Genomic DNA, 19,877 nt, shown 5'->3' with positions numbered 1-19,877 from the left:
ACTGCAGCGCTGACCTCCCAGGCTCAGGTGATCCTCCTGCCTCAGCTTCCTGAGTAGCTGGGACTAAAGGTGCGCACCACTACACCCGGCTAATTCTTGATTTCTTTGTAAAAATGGTGGTCTTGCTATGTTGCCCAGGCTGGTCTTGAACTCGGCCTCACGTGATCCTCCCGCCTCAGCCTCCCAAAGTGTTGAGATTACAGGCGTTGGCCACCGCACCCAGCTGAAAAAGGAGTCTTTTGAGAGAACCGTAACTCACGTTCTTGGGGAACAGTAAGATACTACACCCATATGACAAGGTTAAGAGAAAGGGAACACTGACAGAATAAGAAGGAACGCTGACTCCAAACATGTGACAGCTTCAATACAAGGGACTGAACTAGAGGAGGCACGGAAGAGCTTGAGGTAGAACACTCAAGGGAGGCAGCAGCAGGGAAGGTGGCCCCTGCTGGCCGCACCACCAGGGCAGGCTTCCAGAATGCATCATGCATGCGCTGGAGCCTACGGGACAAGCTGGGATTTGTGGAGCCCAGAGGAGCCGTCGGAAGAAAAGCCTTAGGAAAGAGAGCAGAAACGCTGCCGCTGGAGGGCAGACCCTGAATGGAAAACGCAATCAGCTTGGAAAAAGGATCCTGATGAGCCTCAGAGACCAGAATGTGATTCAGGGTGATGCAGCATGTTTGTGGTTTCTGTAGGGAAATGTGTTCTACCTTGTAACTGGGATAGAAAGGCACATTTCATCTCCACCCTGTATTTCCTGCCAAGTCAGCCCTTGGTTTTGATTCCAGGGTGCCCTGACCAGGGGAACTGCCAAAGGGCTGCAGGGCCTGCTTTTATGAACAGATAGAGACCCTTCTGGCCCCTTCTATCGTTATGTGCTGATACTGAGCACATAACCGAGGCTGTGAGGAAACGCTGGGGAACACCCTGCTTACAGTTTAGGAACGAGGGCAAATCTCATCTTGCTCAGCAGCTCATCCTCCTGGAGCATGACCAGGGCCACAGGGTACATCTGATCAAAGTCGAAATTAAATTGCACGCCGGCCGGAGGGTCACGAAGGAAATTCCTCTTGTCCTTTGATAAAAAAAGAAAAAAACACAGGGTATTCCACAAAATGCGATTAATATGTAACAATGTTTTTTTGTTTTTGTTTTTTTGAGACAGAGTCTTGTTTTGTCGCCCAGGCTGGAGTGCAGTGGCACAGTCTCGGCTCTCTGCAACCTCTACTTCCTGGGTTCAAGCAATTCTCCTGCCTCAGCCTCCCAAGTAGCTGGGATTACAGGCATGTGCTAGCATGCCTGGCTAATTTTTGTATTTTTAGTAGAGATGGGGTTTCGCCATGTTGACCAGGCTGGTCTCAAACTCCTGACCTCAAGTGATCCACCCACCTCGGCCTCCCAAAGTGCTGGGATTACAGGTGTGAGCCACTGCACCCAGCCTACTACATAACAATTTATCATAGACTGGAGAAGTATTATATTCTTTCTTTATTTTGAAACAGTCTTGCTCTGTTGACCAGCAGGAGTGCAGTGAGACCGTCAAAAAAAAAAAAAAATAGAAGCGGGCAGGGCGTAGTTGTCGCTCATGCCTATAATCCAGCACATTGGGAAGTTGGGCAAGAGGATCGCTTGAGGCCACGAGTTTGAGACCAACCTGGGAAACATAGTGAGAACCCATCCCTACAAATTTTTTTTTTTTTTTTTTTGAGACAGAATCTTGCTCTGTTGCCCAGGCTGGAGTGCAGTGGCATGATCTCGGCTCACTGCAAGCTCCCCTTCCCGGGTTCACACCATTTTCCTGCCTCAGCCTCCCAAGTAGCTGGGACTACAGGCGCCTGCCACCACGCCCGGCTAATTTTTTGTAGTTTTAGTAGAGATGGCGTTTCACCGTGTTAGCCAGGATGGTCTCGATCTCCTGACCTCGTGATCCACCCGCCTCGGCCTCCCAAAGTGCTGGGATTACAGGCGTGAGCCACCGTGCCCGGCCATCACAAAATTTTTTAAAAATTAGCTGGGCATGGTGGCTTACGCCTATCGTCCCAGCTACTTGGAAGGCTGAGGCCGGAGAATCACTTGAGCCCAGTTCAAGGCTGTAGTGAGCCATAATTATGCCACTGTACTCTATCCTGGATGACCAATTGAGAATATGTCTCTTAAAACAAAACAAAACAAAACAAAACAAAAAAAATTAAATTAAAAATTTTGGCAGGGCATTGGTGGCTCACACCTGTAATCCCAGCACTTTGGGAGGCCAAGGCAGACGGACTGCTTCAGGTCAGGAGCTCGAGACCAGCCCGGCCAACATGGTGAAACCCTGTCTCTACTAAAAACACAAAAATTAGGCTGACTGTGGTAGCTCATGCCTATAATCCCAGCACTTTGGGAAGCTGAGGCGGGGGTGGATCATGAGATCAGGAGTTCGAGACCAGCCTGGCCAACAGGGTGAAACCCTGTCTCTACTCAAAATACAAAAATTAGGAGGGCATGGTGGCGGGCACCTGTAACACCAGCTACTTGGGAGGCTGAGGCAAGAGAATCGCTTGAACCTGGGAGGAGGAGGTTGGTTGCAGTGAGCCGAGATCACGCCACTGCACTCCAGCCTGGGTGACAGAGCGAGACTCCGTTTCAAAAAAAAAAAAAAAACCCACACAAAAATTAGAATTAGCTGGGCATGGTGCTGCATGCCTGTAGTCCCAGCTATTCAGGAGGCTGAGGAAGGAAAATCATTTGAACCCGGGGGGTGGAGGTTGCAGTGAGCCAAGACTGCACCACTACACTCCAGCCTGGGTGACAGCAAGACTCCACCTCAAAAAAAAAAAAAAAAGTATGTGTACATTTTGTTAATGTATACATCATGTGTTAATGTGTACATTCCTAACATCTCAAAATATTTTAAAAACTATAAAGAAAAATAAATTCTACTAAAGTCATATCAACAGAGATACATCACAACAGGAAGAAAGTATGTTCTATCTGGGGTACCACAAGATACTTACAGCTGATAAGGCCAAAATTTGTTGTTGAATTGTTTCTTCATCGTTAGTGTCAACCCATGGGGGCACAGCTGCTTCTATACAGTTTTTAATGGCAAAGAAAAGAGAAAAAAATAGGTCATGGTGGTTACACTGCAGTCTATGGTTTCAAAGCATGAAAGTTTCTGCATGACCACTAAAAATAGCAATTTACCAATAAGTTCCAAATATGAACATTAACCCTAATAACCAGACTTATTATTATGAGTTGTATGCACATATGCATTTGATTTAAAAAATTCTACTTGAGGCTGGGCGTGGTGGCTGACACCTGTAATCCTAGCACTTTGGGAGGCCAAGGTGGGTGGATTGCTTGAGCCCAAGAGTTGGAGACCAGCTTGGGCAACATGACGAAACCTTGTCTCGACAAAAAAATACAAAAGTTAGCCAGATGTCGTGGTGCGTGCCTGTAGTCCTGGCTACTTGGGAGGCTGAGGTGGAAGGATCACCTGAATCCAGGAGTCGAGGCTGTAGTGAGCTGTGATTGCGCCATTGCGTTTCAGCCTGGGTGACAGAGTTGCGACCCTGTCTCAGAAAAAAACCAAAAACCAAAAAACTCTACTTAAATTATACAGTGGAGACACTGGACAACACCTTAATCAGGTGATCAAAATCAACATCACCAATGAGGGAGAGATGAATATCAAGGCCCTCCAGATGTGACATCTTGAGGAGGACATCATCACCTATGTAGTATTCTGGCTAAAAATGGACAATCTGAGTCTAGTTATGAGGAAATATCAGATAAAGCCTGAATGAGAAAGAATCTATTAAAAAAAAGGAAGAGCAGTATTCTTCAAAAACATTAATATCATAAAAGAAAGGTTGTTGGAATGTTCCTGATTAAAGAAGGCTAAGAGACATGACAAAGAATACAATACCTTATCCTCAACTGGATCCTATACTGAGGGGGACAAAAGTCATAAAGGACATTATTGGGTCAACTAACAAAATTAGCTGATGAACAGTAAAGTATTGCATCAATGTGAAATTTCCTAATGCTGTTAACTATACTATGGTTATGAAAGAGAATATCCCTAATTCTTATGAAATGTGTACTGAACATTTATGTACACACAAGGAAAAAAGGGTACACATGACAGCAAGAGCTGGAGAGAGGGCGTGAATAAGACAAACAGAATAAAACTAGAGCAATTTAGGTACTGGTATATGGGTGTTGTCTGCACTATTTTTATTCTTGCGACTCTTCTGTAAATTAAAATTTTTTCCAAATAGAAAAATTTTTAGAAAGTTACTTAAAAAAAATGAAAGAAAAATGGGTAAGTATATTTCTGGAGTAAAAAAAAAAGTCACTGTACTTGATTCATGATAAAAGGTGATGTTGTAAGACAGGTGATTAGGAATAAGAGGGTTTTCAGGAGCTTAAAAAAAAAAAAAAGAAAGAAATGGACAAGTTGGAGGCAGTAAACAATAGGGCTGGAATCAAAACCTCGATGAGCCATTAGAAGCCAAATGCTGGGAATGCCAAGATCTAGCCCACCTCTTCTGCGGCTCACAGATAGAGGTGATCAGAATCCAGCACTCTAAGTGCTGTGCCAGGTGACAAATGACAATCCTCTGGAGAGGTGAGACCTACAAGATTTTCTGGTGACCCGGGAGCCCAATCTTGGACTAGGAAGAGGAGGTCAGTGGTGGATGGCGGTGGGGGTGTTTATAGTGGAAACGAAAACAACGGCAAGCTCGTCTGAGGATCTCTCCCACGTGGGCAGCGTGGAGCAGCTAGAGGGCAGAGTGAAGGCTGCAGATCTGCGAGATCGGCACAGAAGACACACAGGCAGGGGGCCCTTAATAGCCTCATTCAGCAGCCCACAGCGGCAAGATTACGAAGGGAAGCAGAAGTCACAAAAATGTGGACTAATTCATGAGCCACTCAATCACTCCTGCTGCCTTAACACTAGATTCTAGCCCTATTGGTCTTGCAACGCAAAGTGAAAAGGCAAATCTTGCAAAACGCATGGTGCTTCATGAAGTCAAAGTAAAGTGACATGGGATAGCTGCCTGCATCACCACAAAGCAAATAAGGAGGACCTGGCAGTTAGGGCCCCTGTGCCTGAAGGAAACACAAGGCTGGTGACCCAGCAAGTACTTTAAAAGAGAATGATTTGATCCTAGCTACTCGGGAGGCTGAGGCAGGAGAACTGCTTGAACCCGGGGGGCAGAGGTTGCAGTGAGCTGAGAAGGTGCCACTGCATTCCAGCCTGGGGAACAGAGAGACTCCATTTCAAAAAAAAAAAAAGAGAGAATGAGTTGAAAACCAAAGGGGCAATTGAGGCAGGCCCTTGGAGAGCAAATGCCTTGCTGTCCTGGAATATTTTGGCAGAAAGAGTCCCTTTACTATTATGCTCTGAGTCAGAGGGAAGACATATCATATCACGAGCCCACTGAGAGAAAAGTTACATGCATGTGTGGATGGACACAGGGACAGATGGGCAGATGAGCACACGCTTCATTCTTTGGCTTGTCCCAAGTCAGCAAATGGTGGCAATTATAATCCAAATTCTATTAATGATAAGATAATCTAAACATATTTGCACACTTTAAAGAAAAAATTAGGGTAAAGCCCCCAAAACATTTTTTCTCGCACACTTGAGTCTCCATTCCAAGTCTCTTTACCTTGGGTAGTCTCTCCTGGTGTTATTTATGCTCAGATAATGAGGCCCTCCTAAGATACTTGTATGAGGAGATGCTCCCTACCCCGAGTTCCTGAAATTACTCTTTTTAGAGTGACCAAAACCTCTTGGTTCCCCAACCCCAACGACGCTTCTTAGTTCCCTTCTCTCTAGGCCAGTTTCCTTATCTGGAAAATGGAGGTAACAGTAAGTACTTCATAGAGTTACTGTGATTATGAACTGAAGAAATGCATGAAACACATTTCCAAGGTGCCCTTCTCACGGTCATTGTAAGTGGACCTCTTGGCCCCGCCTCCCATGACTGACTGCTCTCCTGGAAACTCTCCCCTCTCTGGGCTTCTGCTACTTCTCTCTCCTAGTTGTCCACTCTCTTGGGTAAATGGGCACTGTTTTTATTTTCTTTTTTGAGATGGAGTCTTGCTCTGTTGCCCAGGCTGGAGTGCAGTGGTATGATCTTGGCTCACTGAAACCTCTGCCTCCCGGGTTCAAGTGATTCTCCTGCCGCAGCCTCCCAAGGAGCTGGGATTACAGGCGCATGCCACTAGGCCCCGTTAATTTTTGTTTTTGGTTTTGAAGGCAAATTTCAGTTTCATCACTTACCAGCTGAGCGACCTTCCCGCAAATTACTTACCCTTGCTGACTGCATCTTTATTATTTATTTATTGAGACAGAGTCTCGCTCTATCACCCAGGCTGGAGTGTAGTGGCACAATCTTGGCTCACTGCAACCTCCGCCTCCCAGGTTCAAGCAATTCTTGTGCCTCAGCCACCCAGACCCAGACAGCTGGGATTACGGGTGTGTGCCACCACGCCTGGCTAATTTTTGTATTTTTAGTAGAGATGTGGTTTCGCCACGTTGGCCAGGCTGCTCTCGAACTCCTGGCCTCAAGTGATCTGCCCACCTCAGCCTCCCAAAGTGCTGGAATTACAGGCATGAAGCTACCAGGCCTGGCCCTGACTGCATCTTGAAATGAGATGTTATACATAAAATGCCTGCTGCTCAGCAGGCACTCAGTGACTGTCAATTCCTTCCCCTCCTCCCCTCCCTAAACACTGTGGAGCTTCTGCTCATCTCCCTTCATGCTTGACACACTTTCCACAGAGGAGCTCATCTACTCTCATGGTTTTTATGTGACTTGATAATAATCTGAATCATTAGATTGAATTCTCCTTCATGCTTCAAACAGGAATAAACTGCTGCAGGAGCCTGCTTATTTAATTCAGAGCCACACTGAGCAAAAGAACTTTCTGCAATGACAAAAATGTTCTATATCTGCATTGTCTAGTGCGGAAGTCATTAGCCATATGTAGTTATTGAGGACCTGAAACGTGGTTGATGCAACAAAAGAAGGAAATTTTCCCCAGATAAAGCACTTGCATTCCCTTTCCTGTATTTCTACATGTTCCTATCTCTGGGATGTATAACTCACTTTAAAACTGAAGTTGACTGCAAACCTTCCACTCCCACACCCTCACAGTTCCTATCTCAGAGGCATCAGCTCCTATAGCAAGTCCCCAAGCCAGGATCACTTTTGTTGCTTCCAAATAATCACTAAGTGATGCTAACTTGTATACCTCACTTGTCTAAAAGAGTTGCCTCATGCTTTTGAGTTTACCTAGGTGCAAGAATGCCTGATGGAAATTCACCATGGGACTAACTGTGGCACAACTCGAACTGAATTGTTTTCTACTACTTTTTTTTTGAGACAGGGTCTCACTCTGTAGCCCAGGCTGGAGTACAGTGGCATGATTATAGCTCACTGCAGCCTCAAACTCCCAAGCTCAAACGATCCTCCTGCCTCAACCTCCCAAGTAGCTGGGACTACAGGTGTGCACCACCACATCCATCCGGCTAATTTCTTATTTTTTGTAGAGATAGGGTCTCACTATGTTGCCCAGGCTGGTCGCGAACTTCAGGCTCAAGTGATCCTCCCGCCTTGGCCTGCCAAAGTGTTGGGATTACAGTTATACTACTTTTGCGAACTCAAAAGACATGATGCTGGTTTTGTGTTTGGGTGCTACCAAATGGTAAGAGTAGGCATACTGAGGCCTTATAACTTCAAACATATAAAGAGGCAACTCTCAGCAGTAATGTATTGAGTACGTTCTCCAAACACCCGTGAATCTTTACGGCCCTCTGTCACTGCAGGTGCAGTCACTCGCCTCCCTGGGAAGCTCTTCCATTTTTTCTCCTGAAGAGAGCGGGAAGGGAGCCACCACTTGCTAAATGCCTGTCATGTGCATACCGAGCACTGTGTTGGGCATGTGGTAGAAAGTCAGAATGAGGCCAGGCACGGTGGCTCATGCCTATAATCCCAGTACTTTGGAAGGCTGAGGCAGGCGGATCACGAGGTCAGGAATTTGAGACCAGCCTGGCCAACATGGCAAAACCCTGTTTCTACTAAAAATACAAAAAAAATAGCTGGGCGTGGTGGCAGGCGCCTGTAATCCCAGCTACTCGGGAGGCTGAGGCAGGAGAATTGCTTGAACCCGGGAGACAGAGGTTGCAGTGAGCCGAGATCAAGCCATTGCACTCCAGCCTGGGTGACAGAGCAAGACTCTGTCTCAATGGGGGGAAAAAAAAGAGAAAATCAGGCCGGGCGCGGTGGCTCACGCCTGTAATCCCAGCACTTTGGGAGGCCGAGGCGGGCGGATCATGAGGTCAGGAGATCAAGACCGTCCTGGCTAACACGGTGAAACCCCATCTCTACTAAAAATACAAAAAATTAGCCGGGTGTGGTGGCGGGCACCTGTAGTCCCAGCTACTCGGGAGGTTGAGGCAGGAGAATGGCGTGAACCTGGGAGGCGGAGCTTGCAGTGAGCCGAGATCGCTCCACTGCACTCCAGCCTGGGTGACAGAGCAAGACTCCGTCTCAAAAAAAAAAAAAAAAAATCAGAACTGAAAGCTTACTTGCCCCTTTCACAGCCAGCTCCCCAGTGGGGCTGGCACTGGCAGCCCCCACCCAGAAACAATCTAGTCCCTTCCTTTAAATCATGGAAGTTTATGGGTTTGTCTCCTTCACTAGTCTTTGTGCTCCCCAAAGGATGGGGCCGTTGCATATGCATTTTTGTGTTCTCAGAGCCTCAGTGTGGTATCTAGCACATAACAGGTGCTCAATAAAACTTGGCAGGTTAATTAAGACAAACCTATACCATACCTGACTTCTTTGTATGTTGCTCTTCAACAAATTTTTTCTGTTCCTTCTGAAAATCTCCTATAATTGTCTGTTAAAAAAATACACAGTCAAATTAAATAGCAATATATCTAAGGTTGAATTGATGACTTCCTTAGTTCAAATATTTACCAACATAAACGAAATGCTATAGGCCCATTGCAAAAAACAAACTCACTCCTTAGAGTCTTAAAAGGGTTGTTCCTAATAGGTTAGGACCTTAGTTGCATGATGCAAAGGCATAAATATATCCTCAAACAGTTATAAAGTTAAACTTACAACATGAAAAGTTGGCCAGGCGTGGTGGCTCATGCCTGTAATCCCAGCACTTTGGGAGGGTGAGGCAGATGGATCACTTGAGGCCAGGAGTTCGAGACCAGTTTTGGCCAACACGGTGAAACCTCATCTCTACTAAAAATACAAAAATTAGCTGGGTGTGGTAGCGCATGCCTGTAATCCCAGCTACTTGGGAGGCTGAGGCAGGAGAGCTGCATGAACCCAGGAGGCAGAAGTTGCAGTGAGATGAGATCACACCACTGCACTCCAGCCTGGGTGACAGAGCGAGACTCCATCTCAAAACAAACAAACAAACAAACAAAAAACATGAAAAGTTTAGTATAACCCCCAAGTATCAATGTATTGATTGTAATATATTAAAATAAAAACAGCGCCGGGCGCGGTGGCTCAAGCCTGTAATCCCAGCACTTTGGGAGGCCGAGGCGGGCGGATCACAAGGTCAGGAGATCGAGACCACGGTGAAACCCCGTCTCTACTAAAACATACAAAAAATTAGCCAGGTGCTGTGGCGGGCACCTGTAATCCCAGCTAGTCTGGACGCTGGGGCAGGAGAATGGCGTGAACCCGGGAGACAGAGCTTGCAGTGAGCCGAGATCGCGCCACTGCACTCCAGCCTGGGCTGGGCGACAGAGCGAGACTCCGTCTCAAAAAAAAAATAAAATAAAATAAAATAAAATAAAAACAGCTATTTAAACCAAGTACTGTAATTTGAATGATACTTGTTACACAAAGAGAGGAAAAAACCAAAAATCTCAACAATTAACATTTTTATCAGAATATGATATTCTACTTAGGTTAAAAAATGTTCATAAGAAGAAGAAACAATCAAGAGGAAACAATGAATTTCATACATTTCTACTTCCAAAAGATAATTGAATGTACCTTGTCAATGATGCCATCTATTTTTCCTTCTTCTACGGATTTCTTTATTGTTTGTGCTGTTTCAGCAACTGATTCAGTTATCTTTTTTGTGGCAGCAGATGCAAAGTTAAATAAATAGTCTGTAAAGAATAAAAAGAATCTGTGGTTATTATGTTTGAGATTTTTCCCTTAAAGAGATCTTAGGAGAATCTAAAGCATTAGGGCATGTTCCTTTTTCATAAGGACTTGAAACAAGGAATGAGAAGCACTGACAGTGTTGAAAAGCACCACTTTCTTGGAGGACTGGTCAACCATATGGGGCCTTTCATTCATCTCTTTTTGTTTGTCTTTTTTTTGAGACAGTCTCGCCCTGTCACCCAGGCTAGAGTGCAGTGGCGTGATCTCAGCTCACTGCAACCTCTGCCTCCCAGGTTCAAGCGATTCTCCTGCCTCACTCTCTTGAGTACCTGGGACTATAGGCACCTGCTACCACGCCCGGCTAATTTTTTTGGTATTTTTAGTAGAGACAGGGTTTCCTCATGTTGGTCAGGCTAGTCTCGAACTCCTGGCCTCGAATGATCTGCCTGCCTCAGCCTCCCAAAGTGCTGGGATTACAGGCATGAGCCACCGCGCCCCCGGCCTCATTCATCTCTTTCAAAGACCCTTAGCATACTCTTCCTAGTAGCTGCTTCAAACTTATCTTGCTCTTCTCAAGTCTCTGGTTCTAATTTATCTCAGTAAATAATCTACCCTCCTACTTTGCCAGTAAGGACAAGGCTCCTTTATACTTTCCTTCCTTTCTAGATCTCATGTATGCCATCTTTATTTTCTCCTCCTTCCCTCCTGTTCAAAGAAAAAATGCCCCTCCTTTCTCAAATTAACATGTCCCAAGATAAATCTGGGGGAATTTTAAATAATAAATAGAAATCTTGCTAAGCCCGGCCGGGCGCGGTGGCTCAAACCTGTAATCCCAGCACTTTGGGAGGCCGAGACGGGCGGATCACGAGGTCAGGAGATCGAGACCATCTTGGCTAACACGGTGAAACCCCGTCTCTACTAAAAAATACAAAAAACTAGCCGGGTGAGGTGGTGGGTGCCTGTAGTCCCAGCTACTCGGGAGGCTGAGGCAGGAGAATGGCGTGAACCCGGGAGGCGGAGCTTGCAGTGAGCTGAGATCTGGCCACTGCAACCTCCACCTCCCAGGTTTAAGTGGAAGTGGGTAGCTGGGATTACAGGCGCCCGCCACCACACAAGGCTAATTTTTGTATTTTTAGTAGAGATGGGGTTTCACCATGTTGGCCAGGCTGGTCTCAAACTCCTGACCTCAGGTGATCCGCCTGCCTTGGCCCCCCAAAGTGCTTGGATTACAGGTGTGAGCCACCGAGCCTGGACTAGAAATCATTCTTACTAATAATGAGCAAATATGTAGAACAAGATTAAAAGTGGAACCCAAAAAACTTCCAGTTTTTACAAAACAAAACCACAGAATTAGCTTTCTGGAAGACCTGAAAAGATATAAGTGTCAAGGTTTTATTGCACTATCAGGGTTCATTTGTAGACATATATCATTTCAAAGTCCACATCCTACAGAATCCAGGCTGCCGAAAGAGACTTGAGGCAGGTCTTGAAGCTAGACCTGCTGAGGGATACCCCCGGGCAACTGACGTCCTCCTCTCATGAGAAACAGCTGGCACATTAGGGCAGTCTTGCCTCTCTTACTTACACCTGTTGAAGGGGCAGGCAGGTGGAGAAGGTCCCATACGAATGGCGAAGGGAGCTCTGCCCAGCAGATTCCATCCTCATTCTGTGGGTGGTATTACTTTCAGGAAACCAGCAGACTGTATAAGTGTGCCTGGGAGCCAGTAATATTATCACTCCATCTGAATGATCCTTTCACCAGCTTCCCATTTAACAGTCTACTTCCTCCCACTGTGTCTGGTACTGTTTATCTGTCAACCCCAACGTAACACCCCTAGGAAATACCACAGGAAGCTACTTGCTACTTATCTCTGCTCTAGTTCTCATCTTTCTCCTTCTTCCTAGTCTATAGTCATATGATCACATGGAAATTCTTTACTACCTCCAAGGAGGCCTCCTTGGTTTGAAAGGTTTTTGTCTGCCCTGTCTTTATCTGGCTAACTCTCCATACGCTGTGGGTCGCCACTTAAATATCACTTCTCCTTAGGAAATATTCCCTTGACTAGGATGGATGTCCTGAGATGGGTTCCCTCCATATATCCCTGAAGACTGTTGCCTAATCAACAATCTTCAAAACACTCTACCGATTACTTGGTGAATGTCTTCTCAGCCAGACTGAAAGCCCATGCTGAGCCCCATGAGTGCAGGGACCCAGGCTGTCTGATTCCCCACTGTATCCCCAGTGGATGACTAGTGACCAGTATGTACTTGTTGAATGGATGAATGAGGAGTGATAGAACAAATGCTGAGCTTGAGTGAAATCACTCGTTTCTCTTTAGTTATGACTACTCTACTTGTACAGAGTGGTATGATAAAATGGGTAGACAGCCATACTAGTTTGTAAAACTGTTGTGGGCCAGGTCTCATTAACGCAGGCCTTCATCACAACTGTTTCAGTACTGACTGAGTGGTTCAGTTAAATATTAAAAGCCAGTGACCTTATACAAAGTCTGGAATGTAACAAAAGCTCACCAAGAGTTTTGCCTAGGCCTTTCCTGAACCTTAAAGCATGACTAAATGATTTCACTACTGAAAATATATGAAAGAGTTCTAATTAGTTGGCTCACAGAAAAATAAAAGTGTTTAAATACTTTAACAGAAAAAAGGAAAGACTAGTCAAATGCTTTTTCAAGTTTATGTGACTTAAGTAAAATCTTCGATAAATAAGCTAGCTTTAAACATTATTGGTAAAGTAATATTAGAAATGTCTTCAGAGTTGCCAGCATGTTTTTGCTTGTATTTGTTGATCAAGCAATTTCATACTTATCTTTGCCAAATACTATAATGTGTCAAAATTTGGCATAGAGGCTACAAAACGATAACTCAGTCCAAAACAGAGTGATCTTTGCTTGTGTAATTTCTTTTTCTTTCTTATTTTTTTGACACGGAGTTTCGCTCTTGTCACCCAGGCTGGAGTGCAATGGCACAATCTCAGCTCACTGCAACCTCCGCCTCCTGAGTTCAAGTGATTTTCCTGCCTCAGCCTCCTGAGTAGCTGGGATTACAGGTGTCCGCCACCATGCCCAGCTAATTTTTGTATTTTTGGTGGAGACAGGGCTTCACCATGTTGGCCAGGCTAGTCTTGAACTCCTGACCTCAGATGTTCTGCTCACCTCAGACTCCCAAAGTGCTAGGATTACAGGTGTGAGTCACCGTGCCCGGCTGCTTGCGTAATTTTTAATAAATAAAACATTGATATTGGTTTAATGAAGATAGCTACATCTTGAATTATTTAGTAAAATACCCTAACTTCTGATCTTGTGGCCTTAGGCAGTCTAGTTCACAGACATAAAGGAAGTCTGTTCTGGGAAAGGACGGTTATCATCTTTGTTTCAAAGCTAAACTATAAACTAAGTTAATGAATGAGAATAGCTTAGAGGTTAGAAGCAAGATAGAGTCAGTGACAGCAGATCACTTTCACTGTCTCAGTGGTAATTTTGCAATGGTGGTCTCATAACTTTCAATGATGACTACTGCAGTTTTTATAAATAATCTAGGTAAATGATTAAAATAAATAATTAGATAAATGTAATGGGATAAATACTTGTAAACAAATGTCATAATTTTGAATCTAAAGTAATATTAAATTAAACAACAAATATTTCATTATTTGGGTATTTTCCAATAAAAATAGATTATAGGAAAACATTCTTTCTAAACAGTGTGTCCTTTTTAAAGGGTAACTAATTTTTGTCTAACTCAAAGCTTATTTAAAGGTTATATAAAAAACATGGTAAAAGAAACAAGGAAATAAGAGATATATAAATAAAGTAATAAAAATAAAGAGAATTTAAAAGATTACTGGTAAAATATCTTCAAAACATAAACATTTGGTCTAAATTATGCAGGTCAAATATTAGGTTTGCTAAACGCTTTGTGTCATAAATTCCTTCTTCAATTTAAACATTGTTCGATTTATTGTGGAGCATTAGATTCTAGATAAGGCCTGGAGACATGTGAAATTAGCCATGCCCCCTAGCTATGCAAAAAGGTATTAAAGAAAAGAGATTTTATATAAGAAAGGATCTGTATGGCAAATTCTTGTACTAAAGTAACTGGATGTTAAAAAAGAGGGATGTTTAGGACAAGTCAGAAAGTCAAGGCATGTCATAGCTTGTCTGTGTAAGTCGTGAAAGAATTTATGAAAGGGAATTTATGCAACAAATATCATATCATTTAAAGGTCATTAGGTCTCCTAAATGCTTTATAAAATGCCACTATGACTCCTAGCTGTACAAATTGCCTGTTTTACAGCTAGGTAAGGCCTGGGACACATGGAGTTAGATGCTGGAATAAGTCAGACCTTATCTGCACTTCTGTCTAGGTCTTAGGCTCCACACCTAGTACATAAAATCCCAAACTTATCAAAGTTTTCACCAAAAGTAAAGGCTGCTAAGAGTTAACAGTGTAACATGCATTTAAGACTACTGAAGAAATAGGTTTTTTTGTTTGTTTGCTTTTGTTTTGTTTTTCTTTTTTTGAGATGGAGTTTCGCTCTTTCACCCAGGCTGGAGTGCAATGGTGCGATCTTGGCTCACGGCAACCTCTGCCTTCCGGTTTCAAGCAATTCTCCTGCCTCAGCCTCCTGAGTAACTGGGATTATAGGTGCCCGCCACCATGCCCGGTTAATTTTTGTATTTTTAGTAGAGACGGGGTTTTACCATGTTGGCCAGGCTGGTCTTGAACTCCTGACCTCGTGATCTGCCCACCTTGGCCTCCCAAAGTGCTGGGATTACAGGTGTGAGCCACTGTGCCTGGCCTGAAGAAACAGTTTTACATGGAAAAGTAAAATATGCTCTTGGTAAAAAGCATATTTTTTTTTTGGTAAAAAGCATATTTACAAGGGAAGTAAAATATGCTTTTGGTAAAAAGATTATAAGGAGGCATGAGAATGTGAATTTTTGCCTAGATTAAAAGGAAACGATTGTTTTAAGTTGGATAAAATAAACATGAAGGTTTAAGCAAGCTGTGGAAGGTTGATTGTAAAGGAAATTCTGTGTGTAAACATACTGGCCAAAGTTAAAAGGGTATCATCCAGTTTTTCTGTAAATTGAGTATTAAAATAAAAGCACATAGGCCAGGCATGGTGGCTCATGCCTGTAATCCCAGCACTTTGGGAGGCTGAGGCGGGCAGATCAGGTCAGGAGTTCAAGACCAGCCTGGCCAACATGGTGAAACCCCATCTCTACTAAAGATACAAAAATTAGCTGGGCATGGTGGCACATGCCTGTAGTCTCAGCTACTTGGGAGGCTGAGACAGGAGAATTGCTTGAACCCGGGAGGCAGAGGTTGCAGTGAGTCGAGATCACACCACTGCACTCCAGCCTGGGTGACAAAGTGAGACTGCGTCTCAAAAAAAAAAAAAAAATCAATACAATCAATAACATAAAAGCAAAACAGATTTCTCTGAAAGCACTAACCTGCTCTTTAATGAAAATTATAATGGGTTATAAGAGGTCTATAAAAATCTTACCTTATGGTCAAACATTAAAATTGGGTCAATATGTCTATGAGGTTTTAATAAGAATTGGGTTTAACATTAATAGTATACTAACATAAAGGTGAAATTTGGCTTATTTAGTACCAAAAACCATACAGGAAGCATTGCCAAATATAAAATGGGGTTTGGCTTTCCTTGGGCCATATATGTATAAATATGTTATTGGCATGTGTTCCAAAATCATGTGAAACTCCTATAATTCTGATATATCAGTGTATGTTATCAGTAATAATTATAATTATGTTAAATAATTGTGTGCCACAGAGGTAACAGATTTTCTTGTCAATTGTGTCTTTTTTTTTTTTTGAGATAGATGCTCGCTCTGTTGCTCAGGCTAAAGTGCAGTGGTGCAATCTCGGCTCACTGCAACCTCCACCTCCCGGGTTCAAGCAATTCTCCTGCCTCAGCCTCCTGAGTAGCTGGGATTAGAGGTGCACACCACCATACCCAGCTAAATTTTTGTAATTTTAGTAGAGACGGGGTTTCACTGTGTTGCCCGGGGTGGTCACGAACTCCTGAGCTCAGGCAATCCACACACCTCAGCCTCCCAAAGTGCTAGGATTACAGGCATGAGCCACCGTGCCCAGCCTCAATTGTATCTTTAACTATGGCTACCCTAAAACTTTTTGTCATCTATAAACAATTGTTGTCTTGTTTTTGTCCTCTTTAGTTTTTTTTTTTTTTAGGTGGAGTCTCATTCTGTCACCCAGGCTGGGGTGCAATGGCATGACCTTGGCTCCGCCTCCCAGGTTTAAGTGATTCTTCTGCCTCAGCCTCCCAAGTAGCTGGGATTACAGGCACCTGCCATCATACCTAATTTTGTTTGTATTTTTGTAGAGATGGGTTTTCACCATGTTGGCCAGGCTGGTCTTGAACTCCTGACCTCAGGTGCTCTACCTGCCTTGGCCTCCCAAAGTGCTGGGATTACAGGCATGAGCCACTGTGCCCGGCTGTTTTGGTCCTCTTTAGAAGGTGATCTTACAATCAGCTATAAAGCTCTAACATGTGCTCTTGAATGCAGGTTTCTGATAATTTTGGAGATTGTGACATCAGAATAGAGAAAAAATGTTCAGGACTCCTGAAGACCTAAAATGTTCATTAATATCAAGCAGGACAGGAATTAGCTGCATGAACTGAATAGCAGACTGGAGTGATTTTTTTGACTTTTTGCTTAAAATATTGCTAATTCTTTGTTTTGCTTTTCAGAGTCAAGGAAACTTTTCTTTTGAACTACTGACAGCTTTTAACAATTTTGTATACTCCAATGAACAAAATGGGGAGCACATTTGTTTCTTCTCTCTACCTGATTTTCTCCAGAATTTGGAAACTATTTGTGAGTATTCTTAATTATGGAAATATAGTTATTTGCATAAGTTCAATAAGAATCTGTTTTCATTTGTAACAGGACACAACTGGAAAAACTGGTTATTTTACCAAGGCTTTGACTGGAATGGTGTGTTTTCCTTTAATGAATCAAACTTGACTTATGGAGCCAAGAAAGCCCTTGGAAAACTGCCCTCATATTTTGTGTACACAGTCCCTGTACAGGGTTTCTGATCTGTGGTAAGTAAAGAATGTCACTTTCTGACAGGCCGGGAACCCCAAGTTATCTTGGAACCTCAAGAGGAGAGGAATTCACCCACGTCATAGGTATTTGATGGTACAAATCCATGGCTGGGCTTGGCTTTAAAAAGGTCTTATCTTGCCGGGTACGGTGGCTCACTTCTGTAGTCCCAGCACTTTGGGAGGCCGAGGTGGGTGGATCACCTGAGGTCAGGAGTTCAAGACCAGCCTGACCAACATGAAGAAACCCCGTCTCTACTAAAAACACAAAATTAGCTGCGCATGGTGGCGTGTGCCTGTAATCTCAGCTACTTGGGAGGCTGAGGCAGAAGAATCACTTGAGCCCAGGAGCGGGAGGTTGTGGTGAGCCGAGATCATACCACTGCACTCCAGCCTGGGCAACAAGAGCAAAACTCTGTCTCAAAAAAAAAGAAAAGAAAAAAAAAAAGTCTTATCTCAGATTCCTTCTATGGAACAAAGTTTCAGCAAAGCCTTTTTTTTTTTTAATTTTTAAAAAATATATTAAATAAAAAATTTTATTTAAAAAAATAATTTTCCTTGCTGCACTTTATTTATTTCTATTTTTTATTTTCTATTTTTTGAGACGGAGTCTCGCTCTGTCGCCTAGGCTGGAGTGCAGTGGGGTGATCTCGGCTCACTGCAAGCTCCACCTCCGGGGTTCACGCCATTCTCCTGCCTCAGCCTCCCGAGTAGCTGGGACTACAGGCACCCGCCACCACGCCTGGCTAATTTTTTGTATTTTTAATAGAGACGGGGTTTCACGTGTTAGGCAGGATGGTTGCGATCTCCTGACCTCGTGTTCCGCCTGCCTCGGCCTCCCAAAGTGCTGGGATTACAGGCATGAGCCACTGCGCCTGGCCCCTTGCTGCACTTTATACAAATAAACTGGCCAAGTACAGTAAAGCAAATTGGTCCTACCATGATTTGTCTTCTAATAAAAATAGGAAACTGGAGGAAGAAAAATTATGTTTCAAAAACTATTGTATACCTGTTAAATTCTAGTCTTGTCTGATGTTTTCCAGTTTTTATTATTTTCTACAGTTTGGATTAAATTCTAATTTTTCTGGCTACAGGTCTTCAAAATAATGTTTTCAATTTTTCCTTTTCCTTTTCCCCCATTTTTCCTAATTGGAAATCACTGAAACCTAAGCTGTGCTTTCTTAAAGCCCTGTGAACTGAAGACTAGACAACTTAAACTTCAGAAGAAAACAGCAGTAACGTATTTATATGTGTTGCTGTTGCATACTATTAAGTTTCAGCAGGTGCTGCCTCGAAGCCTCCGAAACAGAGAGTGCTACTGGGAACAAGTCAACCTCTTTTACTTCAGTGCTGCATTTGGTGCCCCATGAGGATGAGCCCCTCTAAGCAGGAAGTAGCCAGAAAGATTATGATGCCCCATCTCCCTACGATTCTCATGATAAATAAATATACAAGCATGATAGAAATCATGCTCAAATTGACAGTAGGGATTGTGGCAGACCAGGTCTCACTAACATAGGCTTCCATCACAACTGTTTCAGTACTCGCTGAGTGGTTAAGTTAAATATTAAAAGCCAGTGCCCTATACAAAGGCTGGGATGTAACAAAAGCCCAAGAATTTTGCCTAGGACTTTCCTGAACCTTAAAGCACGATTAAATAAGTTTTACTGGGGGTCTGAAGAGACTCCCCAGGCCTCCACAAACAACTTGATTGGGAGCCTGAAGGAACTCCCCAAACCTCCATGATTCAGTTGGAGACAAGATAAGGGTAATCACCTCAGCACTTGGACCCAGTTAGATTAAGTAAATTTACTGAGGCTCCAGAGGAAGGTGTTCAGGACTCAGACCTTAGTTACAGATGAAAAGAAGTTAATCACTTATGTCTTTAGATGAATGCACACTTAACACGTAGACATATAGCTTAGAAGGTATATAAGCTCTGGAAAACTTTGTAATTTTGAGTTGGTCTGGTGATATTTTCCAGGTCTTCTCCCTGTAACAGAAATAAAAACTCTCTTCCTTCCCAGTTCATCTGCATCTCGTTATTGGGCCATGAGAAATAGCAGCCCGACCCTCAGTTTGGTCCAGGAACAAAACCATGCTTTGCAGTCAGAGAAACAAATCTAAAGTTCCAAAAGAAGAGGGTTCTTTTGGAAATAAATTCCTTTCACCCTTTCCTCAGAAACATATTTTGAATTCAAACAACGATTTTTATTCCAAGGGAGAACTGTCATTTAAAAACTGGTATTTTAGCATAATCATTTCATTCCTCAGTTAGATTTTAATGACTCTGTGGGTAGAGTTTACTGAACACACTGAATATTTGAGAAAGCACAGTTCTTGCCCTCAAGGAACGTCCATCTCTAAAGCAAAACAAATAAATAGAGAATCAAAGACAAAAAGAGGAACAAGATTATTCATTAAGCAAATGTGGCAACATGGAGGGAGAACTATCTCCAGAGAGTTATTAGAGTGGCCTGGGAGCGAGATGCAGAGCATGACAAGAGATTTTCAGGGAAGAAGCCCATAAAGACAAAAAGTGATTTATTAATTTTGCAAAGAGATCAGCTGACACCACATTAAAGACAATTTTTATTTTGATT

At 43.4% G+C, this 19,877-nt stretch overlaps 1 protein-coding gene across 1 annotated transcript in view; it reads right to left on the bottom strand.

Moving 5' to 3' along the window:
* SYAP1 (synapse associated protein 1) overlaps window positions 1-19,877 on the bottom strand; it is a 45,068-nt gene that overhangs the window by 19,032 nt on the left and 6,159 nt on the right. Inside the window, exons 2-5 of the mRNA XM_015127002.3 lie at window positions 10,035-10,153; window positions 8,841-8,907; window positions 2,997-3,070; window positions 936-1,075 (exon numbers count right to left, since the gene is read on the bottom strand). Coding sequence (XP_014982488.1) covers window positions 936-1,075; window positions 2,997-3,070; window positions 8,841-8,907; window positions 10,035-10,153 — 400 coding nt within the window. The remainder of the gene's footprint in view (window positions 1-935; window positions 1,076-2,996; window positions 3,071-8,840; window positions 8,908-10,034; window positions 10,154-19,877) is intronic.

This window comes from Macaca mulatta, chromosome X (assembly GCF_049350105.2).
Source record: "Macaca mulatta isolate MMU2019108-1 chromosome X, T2T-MMU8v2.0, whole genome shotgun sequence".
Taxonomy (NCBI): domain Eukaryota; kingdom Metazoa; phylum Chordata; class Mammalia; order Primates; family Cercopithecidae; genus Macaca; species Macaca mulatta.
The sequence above is the reverse complement of the archived record's forward strand: the minus strand, read 5'-3'. Positions and strand labels throughout refer to the sequence as shown.